Source organism: Solea solea, chromosome 2 (assembly GCF_958295425.1).
Source record: "Solea solea chromosome 2, fSolSol10.1, whole genome shotgun sequence".
Taxonomy (NCBI): Eukaryota; Metazoa; Chordata; class Actinopteri; order Pleuronectiformes; family Soleidae; genus Solea; species Solea solea.
Window position 1 is genome coordinate 2118374 of NC_081135.1, and position 24986 is coordinate 2143359.

At 41.7% G+C, this 24986-nt stretch overlaps 2 protein-coding genes across 2 annotated transcripts; both read left to right on the forward strand.

Annotated features, from left to right (window-relative positions):
• The first annotated feature begins 64 nt into the window (after nt 1-64).
• On the forward strand, nt 65-15089 carry LOC131474320 (ras-related protein Rap-2a-like). Its single transcript, XM_058652133.1, has 2 exons — nt 65-970; nt 12977-15089. Exons 1-2 carry the CDS (start codon nt 657-659, stop codon nt 13212-13214), a joined length of 552 nt encoding a protein of 183 aa, XP_058508116.1. The 5' UTR covers nt 65-656; the 3' UTR covers nt 13215-15089.
• A 1183-nt stretch (nt 15090-16272) lies between these two features.
• Nucleotides 16273-23856, forward strand: mrpl39 (mitochondrial ribosomal protein L39). Its single transcript, XM_058652125.1, has 10 exons — nt 16273-16457; nt 17569-17775; nt 17868-18007; nt 18132-18231; nt 19118-19185; nt 20072-20184; nt 20573-20638; nt 20893-21046; nt 21524-21571; nt 23658-23856. Exons 1-10 carry the CDS (start codon nt 16421-16423, stop codon nt 23730-23732), a joined length of 1008 nt encoding a protein of 335 aa, XP_058508108.1. The 5' UTR covers nt 16273-16420; the 3' UTR covers nt 23733-23856.
• Nucleotides 23857-24986: the final 1130 nt, after the last annotated feature.

Below are 24986 nucleotides of genomic sequence, written 5' to 3' on the forward strand. Positions count from 1 at the left end.
GTCGTCCCTGTGGCTGTGGCTGTGAGTTGTGGCACTAATCGCCTTCCATATGTTGGAGGAAACAGTATCATCCAGTGGATGCACCAGTTCCAGAGGCGTGGATTCCCAGCAGCAGCAGCTGCAGCAGGAGCAGCAGCAGCAGCAGCCCTGTTGTTGTCTTCCTCCTCCTCCTCTTCTTCCTCCTCCTCCTCCTCCTCCTCCTCCTCCTCTTCTTCTTCCTCCTCCTCGGGATAAACAGGCTCTTTGCCTTTAAGTCTCGTGAAGCCCACTGTGCAGAGAAATGCAGCACCAGCCTTCACACAAAGATCCAGTGGTTTCTAATTATAGCCAATCGTATTTTTACCACACCTTATTGCATTATGGATGCCGCGGGAACGGTGTCCCTTCAAGATAGCGTGGGAATGTGTGAGTAGAGGCTGTGGCCGTGCGTCCTCCTCCTCCTCCTCCTCTTCCTCCTCCTCCTTCACCATCATCCATCCATCCATCCATCCATCCGTCCATCACAGGCTGCAACTGCAAAGAGCGTCTGATCCACCGGAGGCTGCGGCGGCTGGGTGTCATGTCTGGAGTCTGAAGACCCGGCTCCTCTGCGGGGATCATGCGTGGCGCGTAGCCGCAGCTGAGGACGTGTGTTTGCCGCCTGCCACGGGAGCGCGATGCGGGAGTACAAGGTGGTGGTGCTGGGCAGCGGCGGGGTGGGCAAGTCCGCCCTCACCGTGCAGTTCGTCACCGGCACGTTCATAGAGAAGTACGACCCGACCATTGAGGACTTCTACAGGAAGGAGATCGAGGTGGACTCGTCCCCGTCGGTGCTGGAGATCCTGGACACCGCCGGCACCGAGCAGTTCGCCTCAATGAGGGACCTCTACATCAGGAACGGCCAAGGCTTCATCCTGGTCTACAGTCTCGTCAACCAGCAAAGTTTTCAGGACATCAAGCCCATGAGAGACCAGATTATCAGGGTCAAAAGGTCAGACACCACCCGTTTTATTGTCTTATCTTCTACTTTAGTGCAAGGTTTATGTTTTAGGTCACATCCTGAACGGTTGTTGAATGTCATAATGTGAGAAACAAAGAAGCATAACAATCACGGTATTAGTTCATTATCATTCCTTTATTATGTTATTGTAAGAATAACAGTGAAAAATAATGGAGTCTGAACATGGTGGAGTTCCACCTGGAACCTGTCGAGATCCCCTAAAAGTTGTAAAAGCTGAAAACCACCAAAACAAACAAAAACAAACAAAGAAACAACATTTAAAATCAGCAATATCTTTCTAGTTGCATCTAGAACTCTTATATTGCTTCTCATACCCGCAAATTAAATATAAGTATCACCTGGAACATGTTTTAGGTCCATAGTTGAATGCCACGTGTGAGACAAAGAACATAACAATCACTACATTAGTTCATTATCATTCCTTTATTATGTTATTGCGAAATAGCAGTGAAAATAATTCAGTCTGAACATGGTGGAGTTCCACCTGGAACCTGTCGAGATCCCCCAAAATCTTGTAAAAGCTGGAAACCACCAAAACAAACAAAGAACATGAACAAATAAAGTGATATCCTTTCATTTTCATCTGGAACTTACATCCTCACAAATTAAATAGAAATTAAGGTGGGGTACCACCTGGAACCTGTCGGGATCCCCTAAAAGTGTTAAAGTCTGGAAACCACCAAAACAAACAACATGTTACATCCTGAATTAGAAATATTGCTGTTGGATGTCATACTGTGAGATGAAGAAGCATAACAATCGCTATCTAAGTTCATTACCATTATCTGAACAGGCTGGAGTTCCACCTGGAACCTGTCGAGATCCCCTAAAAGTTGGAAGCTGGAAACCCCCAAAACAAACAAAGAAAATGGAAAACATACAGTGATATCTATTCATTTTCATCTTGTTCTTTTTAAACACTCGTGTCACTTAAGAAATAAAGTTACATCTTATCAGGCTGGTGTACCACCTGGAACCGGTTAAGATCCCCTCAAAGTTGGGAAAAGATGGAAACCACATAAAAACGATAAATAAATAACATGTGATTTCTATTTATTTCCATCTGGAACTCAATCGTCTCATCTTCCTCGTTCTCATTCAGTGCTTTTGTAACCAGCTCTTAAGTTCCTCTTAAGTGATGCTTAAGACATTTAGTTATGTCTAATTAGACTTAAAGATTTAAAGTGTTAGCAAAATAAAAACAAACAAACAAAATCTCATAAAAGGGGACTTAGAACACCTTAATAATTCCTTATAATTCCAGAGTTATTTTATTGTGAATTAAAGTGTGAATATAAAATAAGTGTAATCAGGTGGGAGTGCATCGTGGAACCTGTCGAGATCCCCTTAAGATTTAAAGTTGGAAACCAAAATAAAGAAAACAAAATCTCTTAAAAGAAAGTAAAAACATCTAATAATTCTTTACAACTCCCTTGTTTTCTTATTGTGAAATAAACTGTAAATATAGGATAAGTGTAATCAGGTGGGAGTACCACAGGGAACCTGTCTAGATCCCCTAAAAATTGGAAACCCCCCAAACAAAGCTGTTATATTTCCTTTTCTTTCTTTCCAAACCTCACCTCCGTCGTCTCCCTCCTCCTCTTCTTCCTCCTCTTCTTCCGTGAGCAGCTCATGTGTTGCTCATAAGAGCGCAGCTGCGTCTCACCTGTCACACATCAACCCGCTGAACTCCAGCTGCGTTCCATTTCTCTCCTCCTCCTCCTCCTCTCACACATGACGAAGTCGGGATGGCTTTGATCGCTTTTGTCCATTACTCATCCCGAGAAGCCGGCGAGGAAAAGAAAAGCTGCAAATATTTCCTTTTAGTGGTGACATGTTGTTGTTTTTTTGGCTTAGGATCTCCTTTGATTTATTCCATTCATATTTCTGGAGCCATGTCAAGACTCTTAATATAAGTCACATGACTGACGGAGTGAGGATTTACATCTATGAAAAAAAGTGTTAGATTTAAAGGGATAACTTTGGTTTTTTTCCCCTCACTCTCTCACACCAAAGTCCATAGAGAAAATCAGCATTTTTAGCTCACAGGGACACAGGAGCTGCTGGTCTAATGCTGCCTCGTGTGGTCACTTTGTGCCACTGAGGTAAATCTGAACAAAGGATTTTAAATGTGGAAGTTACACAATAACATTGTGTGACAACATGTATACTTGCTGATGGAGGCAGCAGTGGATGAACCACTCCTAAAACACTGTCCCTTTAAGGACCAGAGAGTCAATCGAGGACGTCCTGCACGACCCCAAACTCGCTCGAAAATTCACTACGACTTCTCCATTTTCCTCCGTGTTCATAAAAAATTTAGAGGATAACTCGGGTTTTAGTGCTCAGGAAATTGTGGGCAGGGAGTAGAAGTCGTTTCAGGTCATGACTGGGGAAGAAAGAATATGCGCCTCATTTAATATACATGTGATGATACGTGTTCTAATTTGGGAAAATGGGATTATTCTGTTGTTTCCGCTCTTCCGTGACAGTACGCTGCTGCACATGTCACACAGGAAGTAGGTTTTATTTCACAAATCCTGACTCCGTGTTGTGTCCCAGTCACTTATCAGTCGTGTGTCTCTGTGTCTCTCAGTTGATGCAGAGCTTTCAGCTCACATTTCCGGGGAGTGAAGTGAATGCTGCTGTGGCGTCAGCGGCTGAGTGGAAGCAGCTGAGCGTCACAGCTGACGACGCAGGGCAGGAATACACGCACGAGGGAGGGAAACTCCTCTGAAATCAGCCACATAATGAAGGATAATTGCGTTTTTTGTCGTGATTGTACGGATTAAAATAGCTGTTGACGACTCTACGGAGGAAAAAATGTCTCTAAATCACACTGAAATCACTTTATCTTAGATTCTAGATAACCCTAACCCTCATTTGTGCTGAACTAATGTGACAAATAAATACTTTAGCCAAGTCTATGAAGAATTAAGAACATGTTCACGTCTTTATCTCACTGTTAGACGGACTTTTATGGCCAGAAACTGACGTTTATAAACCGCTCACTCTCCCACACCAAACCCCATAGAGAAAATCAGTGATTTTAACATCACAGCACACAGGAGTTGTGGATCCACTGCTGCCTCCATCACTAAGTTCAAATATGTTGTTTTGTCACTTCGGCTTTTAAAAGCCTTTGTTCGGATTTACCACAGTGACACAAAGTGACCACACGAGGCAGCAGTAGACCAGCAGCTCCTGTGTCACCTTGAGCTAAAATTGCTGATTTTCTCAGTGGAGTTTGGTGTGGGAGCGTAAGCGGTTTACAAACTTCTGTTTCCTGTGAGATAAAGCATTGGAAATATAATTAGAGAACTGTAGACTTAAGCAGGCATAGATTTTATGAGGTAAAGTGGTTAAAATCCGTTTTTTTTCCCTGTCAGCAGCCATGTTTTCATCGAGAGCGAGTAATTGTTCAACCACACTTTGAAAAAAAACAACCAAACCCCTGATCTATCACTTTAAGGACAACAAGAGCAGCTTGTTACTCGGTCACACACACACACACACGCACACACAGATAGATGCACTTATTAAAGTTCATAAATCCAGCCCTGGTCCTCATTAGCTGTCGTCAGATCACAAATGATCGTGCTGATGCAGCAGCAGCAGCAACAAGAACCACAATGAGATGTAACATGTGCTCGCTCACCAGAACTTAATGGGACTGTGTTGGGTTGGAAGCCAAGACGACATCAGGCTTCCATTAGAGAATCGTATAAAGCAGAATGCTTACGCAGGATTCTGTGAGGGGCGGGGGGGTTCTGTGTGTGGGGAGGGGGGTGAGGAACAAGTGAGATCCTGCGTGTTATTGTGCTTTGTGTGTGGTGCAGGTGGCGTAAAGCCACGGCCTCTTGCTGAGGCAGGCGCTTCTCATTCACACATCCACTCCCATGCGTGTGTGTGTGTGTACGAGGGGAAAAAGCTCCTGTTAAATACACTAATTTAACTTTATATACAGTTATTATACAGCCATTTATGTTTGATAAAGTCTGTAAGAATAAATATGGATGTTTATTTTACTGTTAGACGGCCTTTTTTCCCACTGGAAACTGAAGTTTGTGTCACTTAGTGAAGCGTTCGCTGCCTGCACCAAACCCCAGAGAGAAAATCAGTGATTTTAACATCACAGCGCACAGGAAGTGTCCATCCACTGCTGCCTCCGTCAGTAACTTTCAATATGCTGTTGAGTGACTTCGGCTTTTGAAATCCTTAGTTTGGATTTACCTCTGTGACGTAAACGTTGTGTCGCTTTCCACACGAGGCAGCAGTTAGAGCAGCAGCTCCTGTGTCACTGTGAGCTTAAAACCATGCTTTTCTCTATGGAGTTTGGTGTGGGGGGAGTGAGCGGTTTCTAAACCTCAGTTTCCAGGCAGAACAGACCATGGAGTGATGAGATACAGTTACAAACACATTCTTAAGATCTCATAACCTCATACAACTCAGAGTATACAATTAACCCAGCACCCCACGCACTGGATCTCTTACTATCAGTGAAAACATCGTCTGGGTGTTCAAAGCACCGGCGCTGCGTTCTCCCGCTGCACTGATGCCGTGTCTAATAGCAGGAGGTGACCATCACGCGCCACTGAGTGGGAATAGGACGCGTGCGATGAAAAAAAATAAACGACATTTCCCAGGGGTCACTTTGGTGCGGGCCCAAAGCAACTTCCTGACCTCAGGCTTTTAGCGTTTGCCACTAAGAAGGAGGAGGATGAGGAGGAGGAGGAGGATGAGGAGGAAGGAGAGCTAAGACGAGTAAAGTGCTCATTGTCGGCGTGTAAATGTGCTTTAAACGTATTTACTCCACTGAGTGTTTTCAGCGCTCAGTGTCGTTTGTCACGGTCAGAGCAGACGTGGAGCTGTCGTCGCCCTCACTCACGTCACTGAAAACACGCTTTTAAAACAACGATAATAGAAGATAATAATCCTGTCGGGTTTGTGTCGTCCACATGTTTCTGGTTTACCTTCAGCAGGAAAGAAGAAGAAAAAATGACCTCGCTTTGATCTGATCTGGGATTTTCCAAGTTTTGATCATTATCACTTTGAGATTCCAGATCCTGAGGGGGAGATTAAACGTGTGTGTGTGTGTGTGTGTGTGTGTGTGTGTGTGTGTTACTTCTTGTTGTTGTTTTTGACGTTTTCTGGAGAGTGTGAATGGGAGTGGGTCTTATTTTTGCGCCTGATGTGAATTAAAGTGAGTGATTTTTACATTTTTTATTTATAAAGCAACACAAAGTGCTGTAAGGTAACATTACAATGACAGGGGGAAAATAAATAAATAAATAATTAAAAAAAAAAAAAAAAACAGAGATAACAGCAGCTAACAGCTCACACTGTGTCTAAACCTGACTTTATTAAGCATTAAGAAGAAATGTATCCATTTCACAAAAGACTCACCAAATATAATCTCCACCTGTTATAGTCTACGATATCCAAAGACTGTGTTCACATCATTTCTTTCTATTAAAAAGCTGGAAACTGAAGTTTGAACACAATTCACTCTCTCACACCAAACTCCATAGAGAAAATGAGTGATTTTAGCTCACAGGGACACAGGAGCTGCTGGTCTACTGCTGCCTCGTGTGGTCACTTTGTGTCACTGAGGTTAATCCGAACGAAGAATTTCAAATGCAGAATTTAAAAGAATAAGACGTTTGAATTTAGTGATGGAGGCGGCAGTGGATCGACAGCTCCTGTGTGTGTGTGATGTAAAATCGCTGATTTTCTCTATGGGGTTTGGTGTGGGAGAGGTCAGAGTTAAAAACTCAAACAGATACTTAAGATATCATAGACTTAAATATACATACACACAATATATCAGGTAAGTCTTTTGTTAAGTGGCTAAATCAGTTTTTTCCCTGTTTTTTACTGAAAAAAAACTTGACAATCTGGTTCATTTTTGCCAGTGTCGGTTTCACGACTGTGGCTTGGTTCACCTCCTCAGAAGAGCTGTAAAAAAACGTGACTTGGACTTAATTCCTCACACTCTCAGCGTTTCTACGTGAAATGTGGAGGAGCTGAGCTGCATCATTAAAGATGGAAATGAAGAGGTTTCCATTGTTAAAAAAGAGAAGAAAAAAAACCTTCTCCATCTGCTGAGCAGGCTTTGTCTCTTTTCTCTCTTTTCTCTCTTTTGTCTCTTCATCACAGGAATGTTTGTTTGTGTTTGTAGCCTAACGATGCCAAGAAACACCAGTTAGAAAAAGCTTTGTTCTCCTGCACTAACACCCTTCAGGAGTTCACTCAGTGTGGCCCACATACACATGTATACTGTATATATACACATGTATATGTATATGTATATGTATATGTACGTAAACATGTGTAGCTTCTGTGTGTCTCATTAAGAGCAGATGCAGGCTGCAGGGTTCAGGCCTTCACCACTGCTCATCTGTGTGTGTTTGTTTGTTTGTTTGTTTGTTTGTGTGTCGGAGCTTTGGTGGAGGTGAAAAATACTTTTTTTTTGCGACATTAGTAAGATATTTTGTAAGATTGTGACATTTTGTGAAGTTTTTCAGAAAGGTAAATCTTTTTTGTGACATTAGCAAGATATTTCGTAACATTGCGACATTGTATGACGTTTTTTCGTAACCCTAAAACAAATTGTGACAGTACTAAGATATTTTGTAACGTTGAAACATTTTATAATGTTTTTTCGTAAACCTAAAATTTTTTGTGTGACAGTAGTAAGATATTTTGTAACACTGCGACATTTTTTAATGTTTTTTCGGAAACCTAAATGAAAATTTGCGACTGTAGTAAGATATTTTGAAATGTTGCAACATTTTATAACGTTCTGAAACGTAAATCTTTTTTTTGCGACATTAGTAAGATATTTAACTCAGTGTAGCCCTCATACATATATGTATGTATGTATGTATGTATGTATGTAGTGTATAGGTTCTGTGTTTCTGCTCAAACTGCTAATGAAGAACAGATGCAGGGACAGAGAGGAGGCTGCAGGGTTCACCACTGCTCTTTTGTGATTTGTTTGTTTGTTTGTGTATCGTGTGGAGTTCTCGTGGAGGTGTGTGTGTGTGTGTGTGTGTGTGTGTGTGAAGTCACTGTAGCACTTTAGCTCAGCAGGTCGCCTCAGTAACGCTGCTGTGGCCCCGCAGAGAAGTGGAAAATGTGGACGAGTCCTTTCTTTATGTGAGTTATAAACACTGGTTCTCACCGTGTGTGTGTGTGTGTGTGTGTTGTTTGCCCTTTTCCCAGCAGCTGATGTAAATCCCTCCACAGGTAAAATGACAGGAAGTATAATTTCTGTGTGTAATAAAAGGTCAAATCGACAGCGTGTGTGTGTGTGTGGGGGGGAGTTAGTCACGATTCAACGTTATTAACATGGATTTTACGATATAAACGTACGTCGTGATACAAAGCAGTAAAATCTTATTCTTTGATAATCATGAAAAGTAAAACTCTTGAGCTCACATAGATACAGTCCTAGTGATTTATTTTGAAGTGCCACAAGGGGGAGCTGCATCTTAATATTGCGACATTTTGTGAAGTTTTTCGGAAAAATTTATCTTTTTTGTGACAGTAGTGAGACATTTTGTAACATTGCGACATTTATCGGAAAAAAAAACCTTTAGTGTGATAGGAGTAAGATATTTACTAACATTACGACGTTTTGTAACATTTATCGGAAACGTAAATCTTTTTTGACAGTAGTAAGATATTTTGTAACATTACGACATTTATCAGAAAAAAAACCTTGGTGTGATAGGAGTAAGATATTTACTAACATTACGACGTTTTGTAACATTTATCGGAAACGTAAATCTTTTTCTTTTTTACACCACTAGTAAGATATTTTGTCAGCATTGAAGTTTTTCTGTTCCCGTCTTTAATGTTTCTCTGACATCAGCGACGTAAGTAGATTTATTTCCTCTGTGTTCCTCTGAGCTTTTAGAAAACACGGTGCACAAACACGGACGTTCATACAAACAAAATGAAGGCAGAGTACGTAGAGGAAAAAGAGGCTCTGCTTAACTGCCATTACAAAACCACATTATGTACAGTTTTTATAAAACAATAAATCCCATTTATTTCAGTCACACAAACCGTGACAGAACATTTGACCAGATGATTTTCACCAGGCCTCCGTCAGCTCCGTCCTCCCACTATCACACTTTACTTCTACAGCTGTATTTTATAAATCCTGACAGATTTTAATATCCGTATCTGTGTATAATTTAATACTCTGTCAGCCACCTGCTGTTTCCTGTTACCACAAATCCTGCACGCCTCCCTCCTCACTGCATTTCTGGATACACTAATCTGCATATTTTATTCATACGGCCACACGGACAGTTTCAGCCAAACACTCCAAACCCGGTCCAAGTGTGTTGATAACTCCCACAATGCACAGCTGCCAACTGTGGTGCTGGACCAGCAACAAGTTACAAGTGTTTATCATTTTCTGCTGCTTTATATTCACACAGTGTAAACACAGCCTCAGGGAAACTATTACGTTAAAGTATTTATACTGCATTATTAACATTACGGTATTTTAATGTGTTACCTGTTTCCTGTTTACACATCTGAAAAACATCTGGAGCCATGATTCTTTCCACTCAAACACAAGTCACAGGATGTGTTTACTCTACTTTTAGCTCACCAGAGTTAAAATATCTCGCTTTAAGACAAGTTTGTAAACCTCTCGCTCTCCCACACCAAACCCCATAGAGAAAACCAGCGATTTTAGCTCACAGGGACACAGGAGCTGCTGGTCTGCTGCTGCCTCGTGTGGTCACTCTGTGTCACTCGTGTCAAACTGAGCAAAGGACGTGAAACACAGAATCGACAGAATAACACATTTGAACTCACTGATGGAGGCAGCAGTGGATCAACAGCTCCTGTGTGCTGTGACGTTAAAATCCATGGTTTTCTCTATGGGGTTTGGTGTGCACTTTAAAAAGTGAAGTTTCCACTTGCAGAAAACTGTCTACAATGAAGACAAAGTGTCTGGTCAGTGCTAACAGTGTTTCAATACCTCTCACAAACATACATAAAACCTCCAATTATACCCTTTTGTGTAACACTGAACAATTTAAGCGCACACATTGACACGAGTGACACGTTGTGCAGTGATACATGAGATCAGCGTGTCAATCCCCGTGGGGGGGGAAACTCGTCTTCACGCTGTTTTGTGCAGTTTCCCTTTTCTGCTCATCACTGTTTTAATGCTGCAACAAACAAGCTGCCACACACACTGTGCCGCCCCACTGTGAGACACTGGCGCCCCCTGTGTTTTTGTAGTTATATATAGAGGTTCTCTCCTGCCTGGCTGTCAGAGTGCATTTGTCTGTGCGGCGCTCTCCTCGTCTCACACGAACACGCCTGTCCTGCTGAGGTCAGCTGATGTTGGTGTTGTAACACAAATATTAATATCTTCACCGTTAGACAACCTTTTTTTGACAAGTTTGTGTCACTTTCTCTCTCCCACACCAAACCCCATAGAGAAAATCATCAATTTTACATCACAGCACACAGGAGTTGTGGATCCACTGCTTCTTCCGCCAGTAGGTTCAAATATGTTGTTGAGTGACTTCGGCATTTAGAGTCCTTGATTTGTGTTTATCTCAGTGACACAAAATGACCACACGAGGCAGCAGCAGACCTGCAGCTCCTGTGTCCTCATGAGCTTAAATTGATGATTTTCTCTATGGAGTTTGGTGTGGGAGAATTTCTACTTTTATCAACTGAGACTTTTTTGTTTTCATTTTTCCATGTGTCATTGCCGGCAGCCATGTTTTCTTGTGGTTTTGCTGCAAGTGCACATTCTCACTTTCTTTCCGCCGCTGAACGTTTGTCATTTCACTTCTAACGCTCGTTTACATTTGATGAGATTTAATAACAGATACAGGGGAGAGGGTGTATATTCTCACTGCAGGTAATGACACACAGCAGCAGCTACAACGGCCTCCACCATCACTCATTCATAAGTGCATGCAGAGCCCAGGATTATTGATCTGCTGGTGCTGTTGAGAAATGGGCTCTTATCTACAAACTGGTGGCTTGCTGCCACACTGTTGAGCTGGGGGTGGGGTGGGGGGGGGGTTGAGTGAGGCTCAGGAAAAGAGACGGCAATCCTCTCAGAGGGTTTGTGATTTGATTGAAGCGCTCCTTTTAGGGTCTGATTGTTGAAGTGGACGCGTTTGCTTCTCCTGAACCTGGAGCCAAACTGCACCAGAGTGTGAGGACGTCTAAACTAAACGTCACATGACTCTCTGCTCATCTGTCACATGCAGATATTTAAACCTTTAATTACATTAACGCAAACGTGAAGTCTGTGTTAATGTAATTACGCGGCGACGGTTTGTGCTATCGAAAAAATTCCAACTGTTTCTGAAATCTGAGAAGTTGTGGTTATTACGGTAATTTCCCTGTCACCAGAGAGGAGAGAGTTACCTGGGCATAGTTTCCATTTTTTTGGCCTGTTTTTGGACATTGAGGCAAAGAGTCAAACAAAATGTTATTTTAAATGTTTTACACTGTTCAAATTTCAAATTTGCTTTCAATTGTTAATGCACTATTTTAACATGCAGTAAACTGTAAATAACTATCACACATTGGTGGTTTATGGATTTTTGGAAACAAATATTGTGACAGTAGTAGTAATAGTAATAATAATAATAATAATAAACTTTATTTATATAGCACCTTTCATACAAGGATTGCAGCTCAAAGTGCTTCACAATAAAAGGAAAATAACATTTAAAAAATACAACAATAGTACAACAATAAAACACAACGCAGTGTGGAATGAGAAGGAAAAAGTCAAAAACCCTGTAATAACTTAAGTAGTAAAATATTTTGTAACATTACGACATTTTCTGATGTTTTTCGGGAACATAAATCTTTTTTTTGTGACAGTATTAAGGTGTTTTTCTTCATTTAAAATTCTTAATACACTATTTTAATCGTGTCTAAAATATCTTAAGAATATTTTGTTTATCAGCCTTTTCTGACGGGAAAAGTCAAAAACTCAAGTTTATAAAGTGTCACACAAAACCCCATAGAGAAAATCAGCAATTTAAGCTCTTGAGTTCACAGTAGCTGCCGGTCTAACTGCTGCCTCGTGTGGTCACTTTGTGTCACTGAGATAAATACGAATGAAGCATTTTAAATGCCGAAGTCACACAACAACATGTTTAAACTTACTGATGGAAGCAGCAGTGGGTCGACAACTCCTGTGTGCTGTGATGTTAAATCAGTGATTTTCTCTATGGGGTTTGGTGCAGGAGAGTAAACGGTTTACAAAGTGACACAAACTTCAGTTTCCTGTCAAATAAAGGTTGTTTAACAGTGAGATAAAGCAGCACACGTATGCTTTAGATATCACAGACTTCAGCTGGTGGACAGTCAGTTTCGGGAATGTCCTCCTCCTCTTCCTCCTCTTCCTCCTCATGTTTTAAAAACATAGTTACACACACACACACACACACACATTAGCTAAATCTAAATATGAAGTAGAAAAATCGTTGTTTGGTGTGAGAGCAGCACATTAGCTTTATTCAATTATTCAATAACCCGTTCCATTACTCTCCTCAGCCTGGTTTCCTTAATTGTATCGATGGCTCACGGGGAAGGAGACGACCCCGGTTTCATCATCGCTTTGGTGGAAGAAAGCTTCTCTGATCCTCACCACACGATGGTGGACGACGCAGAGTGGACAGCTAATGATTTCTTTAAAAGAGGACGTCACATGTGCGGCATGTTCCGGCATGTGCCTGCGATGCATTCACGGGTAAACAGGGAATCAGCGTTGTGTTGTTGTCTTTGCCGTGACAGTTGATGGCGTCCTCCTGAGAAGCTGTAGCTGGGTTTACCTCGCAGTATATAGGCCAATAACACACACACACACAGTCCTTTAGGTGTCAGGAAGTGGCTGTCGTCTCAGCAGAAGCAGAGGAAGGCAACGTATTTCATTAATAATCTCTTTTAATTTGACTTTCCCAGGTACCAGCAGGTGCCGGTGGTGCTGGTGGGCAACAAAGTGGACCTGGAGGAGGAGCGGGAGGTGTCACCCAGCGAGGGCCAGGCTCTGGCCGAGGACTGGGGCTGCCCGTTCATGGAGACGTCGGCCAAGAGCAAGACCATGGTGGACGAGCTGTTTGCCGAGATCGTCAGGCAGATGGACTTCTGCCCTCTGCCGGACCGGAGAGAGGCGTGCTGCCCTGCCTGCAGCGTACAGTAGCGGCGCGTCAGTGTGCTGGAGGGGTGATGGATGGGTGGAGAGGAGGAACTAATGCTGATTCATTCATGTAAGATCAATGCAAGATGGAAACGGAGGGGCTTTTAAATGACACAGAAAAAACACGATTTCAGCCGGTCAACAAAAGACTCGCCTCATAAAATCAACACCTGCTTAAGTCTATGATATCTAAAGGATAAGTTTGTTGCTTCATCTCACTGTTTGACACACTTTTCTGACTGGAAACTGAAGTTTGTGTCACTTTGTAAACTATTTACGATCCTGCACCAAACTCCATAAAGAAAATCACTGATTTTACATCACAGCACACAGGAGTTGTTGAGCCACTGCTGCCTCCGTCCGTATGTTCAACTGTGTTATTTTGTGACTTCTGTGTTTGAAATCCTTTGTTTGGATTCACCTCAGTGACACAGAGTGACCACACGAGGCAGCAGTAGAGCAGCAGCTCCTGAGTCGGAGCTAAAATCACTGATTTTCTCTATGGACTTTGGTGAGAGGTTGGCTTCAACTTCAGTCTGTCTCACGCTCAGTTAATAACATCTACACTTGCTCGTGTCTAAAATATCTTAAGAATATTTTGTCTTTCTGCCTTTTCTGACTGGAAACTCAAGTTTGTAAAGTAGAAGTTCTCCCACACCAAACTCCATAGAGAAAATCAGCAATTTAAGCTCTTGAGTTCACAGGAGCTGCAGGTCTAACTGCTGCCTCGTGTGGTCACTTTGTGTCACTGAGATAAACACAAATGAAGCATTTTAAATGCCAAAGTCACACAACAACATATTTGAACTTACTGATGGAAGCAGCAGTGGATCAGAAACTCCTGTGTGCTGTGATGTAAAAATCAGTGATTTTCTCTATGGGGTTTGGTGCAGGAGAGTAAACGGTTTAGAAAGTGACGCAAAGTTCTGTTTCCTGTCAAAAAAAGGTTGTTTAACAGTGAGATAAAGATATCTGGTGTAGACTCTATCAGGCGGGCCTTTTGTTAAGTGGCTTAAATGAAGCGTTTGTGGGATGCATAGACGTATCATGTAGCAGAAGTAGAACATAGAGGTGAAGGGGAAAGTCATGTGTGAACATTCGTGAGTCCTCAGACAGCAGGTCGCTGGATTCTCCCGTGAAACACAGAACAGCACTGGAGCTCCCGCATCCATCACCATCTCTGCTGGTTAACGAAGAATTAATTTTTTCAGGGTTTCCCAAAGGCGACACGGTGCCAAAACCATCTTAAAAGCCATTGATAAAGCAGATCATGTAGTGCTTAATGCTTTTGGGAAACCAGCCATAGTTTCTGAGCAGGGACGCAGCACTTCTCTGCTCGTGTCCCGCCTCCCCCCTCCCGCCCCGCCCCCTTCTTCTTTGTCTTCTTTTTTTTTGCACTTTTGGGGAACTCTTTTGCAAACAGTGCAAGAACAATCAGCAGCAAGTCAACGTGAAGGGATGTCACCACTGTGAAGGAGTCAAGAACTGGACGCTCGTCACACGCCCGCCTAACTATGAATGAATGAACACGTGAACGAATGTCTTAAATAAAGGAGATGGCACCTTTGTGGCGGGGTTGGGGGGGGGGGGTTCACCCAGAAGATCCCAAATGTTGATTTTACTGTGGATGATGATGTGTGCATGAAGTCGTACTGTCATTGAATTTACAATCAGTCACACCCAAAGAGACGGCATCGATCAATCAACCTGATCAGTCAATCACACGTTCAACACGTTACAGATGATACAAAATGCCTTGTTACATGACTGCGGTGTACGTGTGTAGCTCATTGATCTTAAATCACGTGGGGAAATGTTAGCAGGAAACACGTATTTTCAACAAAAATAAAGAAAAAAAGTTTATGCACAACTTTGTCACATCCTCTCTCTGTCATTCACAAGTCGCCCTTTTCCACCATTTTCTGCTTCTTTCGCAGGAACCTTGATTTATGATGTTTTGCTCCTGCGGCTGTTTGTTCCCTTGTTCCCACTCCTCGTGCCAACACTCTCCTGCTGAATCTGGTCCACGAGCATTTGTCAAATTGTGAGTCCATTAGTGTATGAAGAAGCCGACGACTCGTGAGACTTCAGAGCCAAGACGCGGAGCTTTCTCTTTTTTTGGAAGAGCAATTGTCGTCTTTCAACACTTGGGAGACAGAAAGTAATTAGGGAAATAAATTGTGGAGGGATTCAACGCATAATATAAAAGCTTTATTACAAAGTGACAATATAAGCAACATTTTAAGTTAATTTGATGAGACACATTATGTTTTATTTCTGTGATGTGTTTTTAGAATAATACAGTAAATATTACAGGTTTATATATGAGCCTGATTATGATGGGAATCATTTTTCTCCTCTTTCTTTTTTTTATTAGAAATTAACAATTGTGGAGCAATAAATAAGTTAGTTAATGGAAATGGAATTTCATATGAACATTTATAGTTACAGAGGACACATGGTATTGGTATTTATAAAAGTAACAATACTCTTATTAAAGCTATATTTTATGGAAAATTTTGCTTCAAAACATAATGTTTCTTAGGAATTAGGAACTAAATATGGTGAGAAAATGAGAAAAAAATCGTCTTATATCCACTTTCTCCTCAAGTGAAAGGAGTGATGTTTGCAGTTTAAAGTAAAATGTACACAACAAATTCAAAAATTCAAGAAATTCCACAGAAATAATAATAATACAAAATTATCTAAATGCGAATAAGTGATTGGATTCTGGAATAATCTACAGAGGTGGCTACATTATATATTTGTATTAAAATGATATATCTATTAAACTCAGCTCAATCCATTGGATCAATTATCTAAAGCTTTCAACAAATCCGTCAGAAAAAGACAAAAATCATTTAACGCATTGTTGAACAGGGTTTAAGTTTGATTTTGAGAAAACTGTGTATTTTCTTGTAGTATGTAATATATTCCCGGTTTATGTTTTTTTTTAACTGTCAACAGCGACACCTGCTGCCACAAATTACAACCGCACTTCATTTTGGAGGTCACATGGACCACATTCCCAACTTGTTTTCAGTTCCTACCCGGACCCAAATATACGTTGCACTCAGTTCAGGCATGGCGTCCTTCAGCTGCTGGAGTTAGTGATAACACTGACATTTAAAATCAAACATTTCCACGTCTTGTGTTTTTATTTTACATGTTTTATTCTTCATAAAACCCGAGGAAGTGTTTGACACAAAATGGCGACGAGGGCCGTGTGTCAGTTCCTGCAGCGCCGTAAGTAGCAGCTAGCCGACGTTAACCTGGTTAGCGTTAGCACGTCATGACAGCTTGTAGCATCTTTTAGCTTCATTATTTTGTATGAACGTTTTGTAGAAATAAGACAACGTTTAAACGCCGGAGCTCTGCTAAATAACAACACGTATACGAATTATAGATGTAAATAGTGGGAATGTCACGTTACCACACATGTTAGCTGCTTTGTTTTAATCTTGTATGTTTGATATTGTTAATATTTAATACTCAAAATGGCGGTCAATTATTGTTCACCTACATTTTCATCGTTAGCTTCTTTACCTGTGGATTTGCTAACATGAGCTTATTTAAATGACCTTAAAACTGTAATAAATTAAGCCATGTGGGTCAAAATACAATAAACTTTGACGACCCAGAATACAACTCAATTAATTTTTCGTTTTCATAATCAAATAATGTTTATTTTTGATCTTTGTTTTGGGTTATTTGTCCTTAAAGTATTGGTAAATGGTGATTCCTTCTTCTTGAACAATGGAGTCTCTGCATTTTAATATTTCTTCAAGTTATTTGTTGACCTTTCTGTTGCTTTACCTTTAATCTCATTAATCAAACTAAAAACGTTCAATTCACAAGCGTAAGAAACCACAACCTTTTCACATTTAAGGAGATTATTACAATTATATTTTTAACAAAATAAAATAAAATTATAATCTGTGGTTTCTCCAAAGCTTGTCTAGAGGGTCCCAGACAAAATTATCTAAATCAACATCCAAGTTTCTCAAATCAAGGGGAAATTTTTATCATGAATATGTTTATTTAGCACTCTTGTCTTTGCAGCAAGAAGAAGTTTGTGACCCGGTCGGAATGAGGACTTGTTTGCATGTTCTATTCGTGTGAGCATGGGTTTCCTCCCACAGTCCAAAAACATGCAGATTTGGGGATTAGGCAAATTGGACGCTCTTAATTTACCGTAGGTGTGAGTGAGTGAGTGGATGGTTGTTCGTTTCCCCGCCCTTTGCTCTATGTCAGCTGAGATTGGCACTCTCATGTGCAGGATAAAGCAGTAGAAGATGAATGAATGAATGTCTCTGTTCTCTGGATTCACTGTGGCTTCTCTCTCGTCCCTCTGAAGGTTATGCGTCCGCTGCAGCCGCCGTGCGTCCACCGGTCGCCGAGGTCCGCAGCCAACGCAACGCTGTCTTCTCCAGGGAGCAGGCCCGACAGAGAGCGCTGTACCCTCGCATCGAGAAGATCGAGGTGTCCGTGCAGGGACCGGGACTGGACGGCACACTGCTCATCATGAACAGAGGCGTGTCCACGCCACTGAGCTGCGCACGGCGTAAGTGAAAGGGCAGGGTTTGTGTTATCTCTTGTGCCGCTGTATAAATATATACTTTTAATTTCATTAAAGAACGTCTCTGTGTCTCTCAGACTTGACAGATTACCATGTGACTAATTCAGCGTTGGCTCTGGTCGACGGGGAAATATGGCCTCTACATCAGCCTCTCACACGCTCGTGCTCACTCACCCTGCTCACATTTAAAGAAAATGACCCAACACTGGTCAACCAGGTATTCTTACAACACAAGTGTTATTATACTGAACAAAAATGTCTGGGATATTTACCTCCTCTGCTTATTTCAAGAGAAACAGGACTCCTTTTGTTACTTAAGTGTAAATGTCTCGTTCTTCCAGGCTTACTGGCGTTCCTGTGCGGCCTTGCTGGGTCAGATGCTGGAAACTGCCTTCAAGGACGATTTTACTGTGGAGCTGCTCAGTGTACCTGAGGTTCCAGGTACAGGAGCTCCATTCCTTCTCAGTCTAGGGTCTATTCAGACTTGGAGATCAATTAAATGATTTATTCTCAGTGAAAAACCTCACTGCTTTTAGACAGAAAACCTAAACCTCAAAGTCTGTCCACACGGAAACGGGTGTAGGTGAATCTGCATAGTTTTTTTGTATCTTATTGCTGCTTCTTTTACACGTAAATGGCATTTTGGGAGGTGTGAAATGATCATTTTTCATCCCAGAGTGTGAAAATCTCAAAACACCACCCTTGCATTTTTGGTGTAGACAGCAAATACGTTCTTTTGGGAAAACGATGATGTCATAGTCCCACCTGTGTCTTGCGCTGGAATTTACTGTCTCTATCTTTGTCATTGTTGTCGTCATCATACTTTCAATGAACACTGGATATCACTAGGACACGACGTCATGTCCTCAGCGACGGTGAAGAAAACAAACAAGTGTTGAAGATTAACTGTGAAATTTAAGCGTAAAATAAGGGGAAGAGAAAACAAAAACCTATTTTCATAGACACTATTTTTTACTTCCACATTATGTTTATTATAATGTGCACAATGTCGTCTTCTCCATTTTTGGTGTAGTGTTACAGCGCCACTTACAGGTGTGGCCTATGTACTACAGCGTTTTAAGTCCTTTTGAGAGTGGGGGTTTCGTGTGGATGGAGACTGAAGCGATGCTGTGTTTACAGGAAACCTTTTCAAAACAAGAAAGAAAAAGATCCTTTTGGATCATGTGGCATTAGGTGTGTCAGGCTTTACCTCCACCTGGTGGACTGAAAACCACGTTTTGGTTGTAGTGTCTGTTTTCAGATTAAATAGAATGGAAACAAATAAACTTTCACGTTTTTATTGGTAATGACTGTTATTTCTCCACAGTCACCTCAGGAGCTTTCTGCTGTGATGTGGCACTTGACCCTCAGCTGGATTCATGGACTCCCTCTGAGGTGTGTGTGTCTGTGTGTCTGTGTTTGTAATTACTGAGTTTGTTTCCATCTATTTCTAAAAGACCGGGTTTTAAAACAATAGAATATGAATAATAGTTGTGATTTCCTCCTCTTTTGCATATTTGTCACACATAACAGTTCCAGGTCACCACACTAATTTAATATTGTACAGAGATAATACAAATACAGAAACAGTTATGATGGTATGTTTTTATTCAAATGCTGTGTTAGTTTTACTCCAGATTCCCCAAAAGTCTTGGGTCTTGATCATCAAGATGTTCTCTGGCAAATGTGAGACAAACCTTTATGTTCTTTTAGACCAGCAATGGTTTTGGCCTGAAAACTCTCATCTCATGGAAGCCATTTTGCCTTTTTATCTTTTTTTATTGTCGAGTCACGTCCGCTGACCTCAACTGAGGCAAGTGAGGCCTGCAGTTGTTTAAATGTTGGATGAGTCATGGCTGAGTCACGGATGCCTTCTGTTCTGTTTTCTTCATTTGCAGTTAATGCCTCAAGGTTTATTCCACAGGTAAATGTGGTTAATCACAGTTAATAATTAAACTGACCTTTTCTTCCTTTTTAATAAATAAAATTCTCATTTTATATATCGTATTTATTTGGCTAATATTAAAATGAGTTTGATGATCTGAAACTTTTAGGTGTGAGAAATATGCAGAAAAGGAAGAAATCACAGCATTGTCTGTTATTTTGTCACAAGTTCTGAGGTTTTTGTCGCCTTTAAGCATTAGGGAGAAAAAATTTAGAATTCCAGCAAGTATACTCTTGTTGTTTGAAGGGATATTTCCTTCTTTTTTTCTTTTTTTTTTTTTAATTGTAGTTCAGATTACAGAAGAGTTCACTGCTCACTGCGTTGTTTTCTCTCCAGGAGACGCTGCGTTCCATGACTCGTGGTGCTCAGCAGCTCATCCACCAGGACCTGGCTTGGGAACCTCTGGAGGTGGTGCCCTCTGTGGCGCTGGAGGCCTTCTCACACAGCAGGTGAACACACTCATGTTCCATCCATTAATTAATCCATCTTCTACCACTTTATCCTCCATATGAGGGTCGTTCGCTGGTGCCAATCCCAGCTGACATAGGGGGCGAAAGGTGGGGCATCACAAGACGCCGCATAGAGAGAAACAACTCACACCTACGGTCAATTTGGAGTGTCCAATTTACCTAATCCCCAAATGTTTTTGGACTGTGGGAGGAAACCGGAGAACTCAGGACATCTGTCACCCCGTTAATTGCTAGGGTTGATTCGGCAGGCTCAATCTTTATGCTGCTTTTCTTCACTTCACACCTGTCGTACTCTCTGATTCTCCTTCTCTCTTTCATGAAACTCGCTGTTCAATATTTTCTCTCTTTTTTCTTTTTGTTTCCCTAGGTATAAACAGGAGGAGGTGGAACAGAAGGCAGCACAGAGCACTAAAGGCACAGTAATGCTCTACAGGTGACGTAACTCACACAACAAACCTTTCAGAATCCTCACCGCCTTAGATCCTCGGGTTGGTCACTTCTATTTTGTCCCAACCCTAAGGCTTTAAATAAAAAAGGGTCTGAGGTTTTGGCATTTTTACTTTTATGTATATTGAGATTTGGTTTCAAATCACTTTCACTTGTTTTTGTGCCAGAGTTTCCTGCATTTGCTCTGTGTTTGTCAAAGCACTTTTTATTTATACGCCTTGTGTTTTGCTCTCCTCTCAGATGTGGGGACCATGTGCTGTTGAGTGGGGGCCCTCTGGTGGCCAGGACGGGGCTGTGCTCGCAGTACGAGGTGACGGCCCTGCACAATCTGGGACGAGGTCCGAGCGGCCTTCACCGTCGAGCTCAGGGCCTCTCGCTGCCTCTGCAGCTGCAGGTGCTGACGTCTCAGAGAAACCGTATTCGTTCAATCCTTTTGTTAAGATTTTAGGAGGTGTTTTTCAAACTGATTAGATCAATCTTTTATTTCCTGTCACACAAGCTTCTGACACATGAAAACAAGCGCTCCTCCTCTCTGTGTCACTGTATGTGATTAAAACCCAGTGGAACAATATGAGCCGAGGACTGAGGTCCACCTTCTTAATGATGATTCATCACTGAGCAGTTTAATCTCCTCACAGCCACGGTGATTTCACTTCTAAGCCATAAAATCTAGATTCTTATTATTCCCCAGAATTGTCCTGCTCATTTCTCAAATAAATTGTCGTCCTCTAGAAAGTCATCGATGATTATTAATGACGCATGTGTTGCCAGGAAAAGGCGTTTAATGGTCGTTTCTAATATCAAATGTGTTCCTACAGAAGGGTGAGGTGCAGTTAAAGTGAATCTTCTCTCCTCTGTCCTCTCTGCTCAGGCTCATCACACAGTCTGGAGGAAACTGAGGCAGCGAGCAGAGAAACTGGTAAGAAGAGTCGATGTTGGTTTTCTTTACTTTCCTCACACTGAACAGCAGTGACGCTCTATGTTAGTCCGGTTCCAGAGGCTTCCATGATCCACTTTCAGCCGTCCTGTTCTCTGGCTGCAGCCATCACGTCACATTTTTTAACGGAGCTGCCAGAGGTGAAAATTTAACGCTGCTATTTTTATTGCGTTGCATTTATATTTTGGCAGAAAAACACACACACACACAGAGAGAGAGAGAGAGAGATGCAGTGTGATGTGAGTAAAGTGTTGAGGAGAAACCAGGTCTCGTCGTCCTTCTCGCGGAGGACAGACTTCTCTCTGAACTCCACTTCAAAGACACACGGATCCAAAAAAAAAGGAGTATTTTTAACTCTTTTTCCAGATGTTATTCATCGCGACACTCTTAGATTGTTTGACTCTAAATTCTTCAAACTCAAAACGAGTTCACTTCGCTGCCTCTCTGACTTTCTCTCTGTAACTGATTGCGTAATGAAGAGAAAAAAGAAAGAGTTGGAGTCAAAAATAGACTTGATTTGGCAACTGATGACATACTGTGCTCTGTGGCCTACATTTTATTTTCAGATCTGTTCATTCGGGGGAGTTGAAATAGCTTTAACTTTCTTAAAGACAAATGTGGCCGTCAGAGTTGGACGAACATATAATTCTTAAGTTTTTTGGACGCTTGTCTTTCTGGCTTTAAGACAAGCTGAGGATTAGCATGCAGAGCTGCTATAGCAGCAGCTGGACTTTAGTTTTATGGTGTGGAAAAAAAAAAGGACACTTCCATATTATCACCTGCTACAGGAGTGTGTGTGTATATGATGAACGCAGACATCTTGTCCTTTTTGTCCCGTGCGTTTGCAGAGCGTCGGTGCCAGTAATCAGGAAAAGTAAAGCAGTCGTAGAAGTTGTCTGAAGGTCATTGTTACAGCAGGATTATTACCGCGTGTTGGCAAACTGAGCTTGAAGGGATTGTTAAGGGTTTTTGGACTCTTGCGTCGGGGTCTGACACGTAGTCGAGACTGAAAACATGGCTGCCGTCAAGGACAACGGGGAGAAAATTGGTTTTAGGCACTTAACAAAGGGTTCAACTTCCCTCTGCAACATGTTTTTTTGCTTTATTTCACTGTTGGACAAACTTTTCTGACAGAAAACTAAAGTTTAGAAAACACTCGCTCTCCCACACCAAACCCCATAGAGAAAATCAGTGTTTTTAGCTCATGTTGACACAGGAGCTGCTGGTCTACTGCTGCCCCCTGTGGTCAGTTTGTGTCACTCACGTTAATTTGAACAAAGTATTTCAGACACAGAATTGACAAAATAACACATTTGAACTTAATGATGAAGGCAGCAGTTGCTCAACAACTCCTGTGTGCTGTGATGTTAAAATCACTCATTTTCTCTATGGGGATTGGTGCAAATTGTGATTATTGAGATGATTGTAGAAAACTTGTTTTAAACATTTTGATCTCACTTTTTGGTCAGAAACATACATGATAAAACACACTGTGATTGTACAAACACAGTTTCCTTGAAGAAATAATGTAAATATATTAAAGTATTGTTATTTTATTGATAAAATTAACAGTACTTGCTTAAGACTTTCTGTATTTTTCCATTTTTAATATAATCTACTGCAGCTCCATGGATTAGCTCGACAATATCGCAACTTTTACATGGCGACTGCTATTAATGCAGCGTTCTGTGTTTAAATCGGTGCTCCTTAAATGTGTTTAAAGCTTCCTTTTTATTCGTGTGCATTATCTTCGTTTCACCGAGCACAACTCGCCAGAAACCAGCTTTTAAAAGCAGTGAGGCGTGAGGTTGCGCGCGCGCACGCGCGCGTGTGTGTGTGTGTGTTTGGAGCGGCTGCAGACGGCGGGAAGCTTGTTCCCCCGTCTACCTCCAGCTGGCGCTCAAACACTGCCGCCCACATTTCAAACTGATTGTCCCAAATTTTCCCAGTGGGGGACACACATCGTGTCGCTGCACTAACATCGCCGAGGAAACGGCGTCTTTTAACCAAGACATGTTTAAAAAAAACAAACAAAGGTCAGAAATGTAACGTGTGTTTTTCTGCACAGGTGGAGGAGTCGAGGTGTGAAGAAGTGACTCCATCCTCTGCTCCTGACTCGACTCCGCCTCCGACCGGACAGTGACGACCTTGGTTTAACCCTCCACACACACACACACACACACACACACACACACACACACACACACACACACACACACACCCTCTCTCTGACATGTATCTCAAGTTACTTTGTTCAATAAATGTGTAAAAAAAAAAAGATATTTTACTTGAGGAATTGTTTCAAAGTCAAAGTGTTGCAGATTTTAACTCTCCCTGGAGAATGTGTCTGTGTGTGTGTGTGTGTGTAGGAGTGTGCTCGGAGAGGGAAAGTGTGTGTGTGTGTGTGTGTGTGTCAGCAGTTTGTTTAACGAAAAAAGTGTTGCGCGTGTGTGTGTGTGTGTGTGTGTGTGTGTAGGCTGAAGGTCGGGCCTTCGAGCAGCTGTTGTGTCTGTATCACCCGTCAAACAGGTGGCTCTCAATCCACAGAGAGTGTTGTAAGGACGAGTGTGAGAAAGTGTGAGCGAGCTTTGGGCTTCAACTTTCATTTTTTTTCCCAGAATCCCAGAAACGCTCACAGTTTCTTCTCTTTTTTTCCTCCTCCAACTACATTCCTGGTATTCGTCCTTTTACTTTAACTTTAAATCAGAAACCGAAAACTCTTGTGTTAGAGCTGCACCTATTCAAAGAGCATGAAACAAAGGATAGAAATATATAAGAATAATAAACGTCATTGAGTAATTCACTGTAAATCTATATTTATATATATCACCAAGTCTACAGCTCACTACAGTTGACTCATCACTTCCAATAAAAGTGAGCCAGGCAAGCTGTTCCCCTTCCACGTCCAGTTTTAATGAGGTAGTGTACTGTAGTTGAGATAGTGACTTTGCCAAGTTTGCCACCGTCTTCAAGACGCAGCAGAAGGAACATGGCTGCTAGGAAATAAACAGATTTTAGCCACTTCACCAAAAGACGTGCCCAATTAATTCTGTGCCAGCTTAATATAAATATGTTTGCCACTTTTTCTCACTGTTTAACAGCCTTTTTTTCCATCTGGAGCGGGAAGTCTCTATCCTTCACCCAAGTCCATGGAGAAAATCAGCGTTTTAAGCCCACATGGACACAGCAGCTGCTGGTCTACTGCTGCCTCGTTTTGTAAGTTTACACCACTGAGTTCCATCAGAACAAAAGCTTTTAAACACAGAAATCACACAAATACACCTCTGGATTTATTGACAGAAGCAGCAGTGGATCAACAGCTCCTGTGTTGCTGTGATGTAAAGTCGTTGGTTTTCTCTATGGAGTTTGGTGTGGGGGTTTACAGAGTGACACAAAC